Source organism: Pyrus communis, chromosome 12, assembly GCF_963583255.1.
Source record: "Pyrus communis chromosome 12, drPyrComm1.1, whole genome shotgun sequence".
Taxonomy (NCBI): domain Eukaryota; kingdom Viridiplantae; phylum Streptophyta; class Magnoliopsida; order Rosales; family Rosaceae; genus Pyrus; species Pyrus communis.
In genome coordinates this window covers 14529215-14533925 of record NC_084814.1, presented here as the reverse complement: position 1 = coordinate 14533925, position 4711 = coordinate 14529215, and the positions used below count along the sequence as shown (strand labels likewise).

General features: G+C 42.6%; 1 protein-coding gene across 1 annotated transcript; it reads right to left on the bottom strand.

Moving 5' to 3' along the window:
- Positions 1-2896: 2896 nt before the first annotated feature.
- On the bottom strand, positions 2897-3814 carry LOC137710044 (ribosome-inactivating protein bryodin II-like). Its single transcript, XM_068449004.1, has one exon. It carries the CDS (start codon positions 3812-3814, stop codon positions 2897-2899), a length of 918 nt encoding a protein of 305 aa, XP_068305105.1.
- Positions 3815-4711: the final 897 nt, after the last annotated feature.

Genomic DNA, 4711 nt, shown 5'->3' with positions numbered 1-4711 from the left:
AAAGTCTTACATTTCTAAGAACAAGTTTGTATCGAATCCATCATAAAGAAAGGAAGCAAGGTTCGGTGTGCATCACAACTATTGATGCCTTTACGCCACAACAAAATGGTATAGTTGAGTGCAAACATCGCCATGTTACCGAAATGGGTCTATGTCTCCTTGCTCAATCTCATCTCCCGCAAAAATTTTGGGTGGAGGCCTTCACAACTGCTGCATTTCTTATCAACCGGTTGCCTCTTCATAATCTTGGGAATGTTTCTCCTTATGAAAAACTCTTTGCCAAAGTTCCCGATTACCGATTTCTTAAGACATTTGGATGCACATGCTTTCCTCACTTGGTTCCTTACAACAAACATAAGTTGATGCCTACGTCCATCCCATGTGTCTTCATTGGTTACGACAACAACTACAAAGGCTACCGTTGTCTCGATGTTGCTTCTGGTAAGGTGTATATTTCTCGCAATGTACAATTTGATGAACTCACCTTTCCGTATAAAGACCGCAGGACAGATTCTCCTCATTCCGAGCAGTCCCATCAACCATTATTTTTGGAGCCACTAATGCATGCAGTAGCACCTATGTCTCCCAGCAACATTCCAACACCTGCATCTGATCCTCCTACGCCCCACTCTCCATCCACGGCTATTGTAGCGCATCTACCCACTTCACCTGCAGCACATTTTCCGTCATCTGCCACCACCCTTGCTTCCTCACCATAACCTGTCACTTCCACAGACTCTACTCCTCCACGCAAATTTGGGAGCATCAATGCCCTCACTTACGACTCGCCCCGACATCCACTTCCTCACGGTTTAACTGTAGCCCTTGAAGATCTTATGGCCATTGAGCCCACTAGCTATACTCAAGCATCTAAATTCACCCATTGGCAGCAAGCGATGAAAGAGGAACATGATGCACTTCTTCAGAATCACATTTGGTCTCTTGTTCCTGTTACTTCTCATATGAATATTGTGGGATGCAAATGGGTATTTTGTGTTAAACGAAAGGTCGACGGCTCCATTGACCGCCATAAGGCTCGTCTTGTCGCCAAGGGGTTCAATCAACAAGTTGGGGTTGACTACGACGAGACCTTTAGTCCGGTTGTTAAACCAGGTACTATTCATACCATTCTTGCCTTAGCAGTCTCACAAAATTGGTCATTGCAGCAACTTGACGTTCTGAATGCTTTCCTGAATGGTATTCTTCACGAGGAAGTTTATATGAAACAACCACTTGGCTTTGTTGATCCCAACCACTCCCAGTATATTTGTTGCCTTCACAAAGCTCTTTATGGCCTCAAACAAGCACCTCGCGCTTGGTTCCAGCGTTTAGCCTCCTTATTGTGTAATCAAGGCTTTTCCCATAACAAATCGGATGCATCCCTGTTTATTTACCATTCCTCTACATATTCACTCTATGTTCTGGTATACGTTGATGATCTCATTGTCACAAGTTCAAACAATGATGCTATTCACAGGTTCCTTGATCAACTATGTAACACCTTTGCTAGTCGTAAGCTAGGTGACCTCCATTTTTTTCTTGGAATGGAAGTTACTCACTGAGGCAGCCAACTATCTCTCGCTCAAAGCCGTTATGCATCTGATTTACTACAGAAATTTAAGATGGACCAGTGCAAGCCCAGCCTTACCCCATTCCTCTCCTCCTTGCGTCTGTCGGCTTATGATGGTGATCTCGGATCCTGATGTTTATCGGAGCATGGTTGGCGGACTTCAGTATCTGACTCTCACTCGTCCCGACATTTCCTTTGCCGTTAATCAAGTTTGTCAGTACATGCACAACCCTAAATCAACTCATCTTCAGGCCGTCAAACGTATCTACCGCTACATCAAAGGAACTGTTGAACATGGTCTTTTATTTCGTTCATCTCCAGACTTCACTATTCAAGGCTTTTCTGATGCTGACTGGGCCGGTTCCATTGATGATCGTTGCTCAACAAGTGGTGCTTGCATTTTTCTTGGTCCTAACCTTCTTACATGGACCGCCAAAAAGCAATCCATCGTGTCTCGTTCTAGTTCCGAAGCAGAATATTGTTCTCTTGCCACCACATTTGTTGAAATTCGTTGGTTTTGTTATCTCTTCCGTGAACTAGGCATTCCGCTTCGTACTCCACCTTGCATTTTCGTCGACAATGTCTCTGCCCTTCACATGGCAGCCAATCCTGTTTTTCATGCGCGTACTTGTCACTTAGAGATTGACTACCACTTTGTTCGCGAGCTTCTTGCCCACGGTGTCCTTCAAACCCGACACATCTCCTTTCATCATCAAATCGCTGATATCTTCACTAAAGCACTTTCCCGTGATCGATTCTCTTTTCTTGGTTCCAAGCTCAATCTACACTTTGTTCCGTTTCGCTTGAGGGGGGATGACGAGAGTATTGAATCCACCACAAATCTCTCCACCACATCTGCTGTCAAAACGTTATCCCACCATTCTCTCCATATTGTTTATGTAAATAATCAAGAGTTATTAGTTACCTTTTATGTTGCACAAAGTCAACTATAGGCTTGTATATATCTTGTATCAATATGTTAAGCAGATCAAGGAATTCATTAGTAATACAAACTGCTTCTCCCTACTCTTCTCTGTCTGCCACTATCTATTTCTCTATTTCTCTATAAGCTTCGCTTAATTTGGTAATCTTGTATGTAAGTTTATTTCTCTTTAAATTGAACGAGGACGCTCTCTTAATTCTAATCGCGTTCATTTGGCATCGTCGGTTGTCAACTTGATGAATGGTAAAGCAAGATGGATAGCAATTTTGCAGAGTTTTATTGACATAAGAAGGAACATATAGAAACTTCGAAATCATATGTACTTCAACCAAGCAACAACAGAAGTGCAAAAGACATATAAAGGGTACAAACGACGCTAAGTATTAGAGTTCATCATGAACGTGACGATGTCCAGCGGTCTCACAGCACTGCCGGTCAAGGGTTGGCACCTGTCTCGAGTAGAGGAGAATCGCGATGCCCCGCCGCTGAACTATGTCTGCTTCAACACTGTCAACTACGTGGGGAGAATTGCGGATATTTGTTAGCTGAATAGGCCTATTGAAGCGGCTTCCATTGGCGGGTACATTCTGGATCTGCTCCGAGAGAGCAGACCAATTGTTTTCCAGGCTCCGCATTGCAGGGTCTGGTATATAAGGACAGTAGTTTTCGTCCATTCTAGTGCGGACTTGATTCTCAATGTACCGGAACCTTGCCGCTTCCGAGACCATCTGAATGATCACAATAAACGCTGCGGCTTGGTCTGAGCTGGCTTGGTCGGAGCGGGATGCCGCATAGTGCAGCATAGTGATGGCGTTATCGAGTTCATTGCGTCCCAGAGGGATTAGCTCAAGCGTAGGTATACGCTCATGTGAATGTGACCCTGGGTAACGAGCAGCACTCGGTTGTGCTATTCGTCGTGCGTATCCTCCAAGCTCGCCGTAGTCTCCGGTGAAGGGCAGCTGAATCGGCGTGGACTGGGTGGCGCTGGGGGCGGTGGGGAATAAAATCTGCGTTCGAGCTCGATTTTCAGCGTTATCTTTAAGTATGTAGGATTTATTCCCAGAACAATATCCCGCCACATAAACGTTTACTACATCGATTGCGACGCTGATGGTGTCGCCGTTATAGTTGGTGAGATCAACAAAAAGAAAGCGCTGATCGTCTGGCACGTCTTCTCTTCGGGGCAACACCGGTATACCATGTGATGTGGGTCGTCCGTCTGTGAGTCGGGCTCGTAGTGCTTCGATGAATGCGCTGTATTTCTCAGGGGTTACATACAAAAGAGAGAGGGCAAGTGCCATATTAAAGCAAGAACAAGGAAACTTGTATAAAAAACTATCCTCGTTCTATTTGAGGGATTTGTGTTATTTGATGGAGCGTTGATATATATATATATCAGATTGCTTAAGGGGAGGGATCCCTATTTTTTCAAAAAAATGGGGACACGCTCCCCACCGTTGGATTTAACTTTAATGAAATTGTGTAATTGAGATTGTGTGGCCTGTGTTTTAAGCTCAACCACACAATTTCCTTAAAACCAACTAACGGTGGGGAGCGTGTCCCCATTTTTTTGAAAAAATGGGGATCCCTCCCCTTAAGCAACAAAGATTTTTACACTTTTTGTAATCTTTAGATCTTATAACATCCAATGGTGTTGATTCAGAGTTATCTAAAGACTTTTAAACATTAAATGAATTGGATGATGATTTGGGTTATAACTAATAAGGAAAACACTAATTTAAATTTTCTAAAAAATATATCTAACAAATATAATTGAATTTTTCTTTTAAACAAAACCCTGAAAATATTTTAACCTCCATCTTCCTCTTTGTTTGCCGATGAGTCCTGCAACTCCATACCTTGGATGTAAAGTCTTCTCCTTCTTTTTTTGCCTGAAAACGTAAACTCTTCTTGCCTTTCCAAACAATGAACCTTAGTGAATAATAAAACGTGATACTAAGCCAAGAGAGAGTTTTGCTTTAAGAAAAAATAGTTAGGGTTTTATCTTGAGAAGGTTTAACGTTTAAGCACTCTAATTTTAGTCGAACAACTTAATCACTTTGTCACCTCCATAGCAAAACTCTAAAACCCAAGATCCAAGAACGAAGATTTTGGATTTAGGCTTCTTCACTGTGGGTTTCAGTTTCACATTTTTTCTGATCATATTTAATTTTTTTTTTTAAACATTTTTTTCAATT

Coding starts and splice junctions, on each gene's coding strand:
- LOC137710044 (XM_068449004.1), bottom strand. CDS start 3,814: ATGGCACTTGCCCTCTCTCTTTTGTATGTAACCCCTGAGAAATACAGC.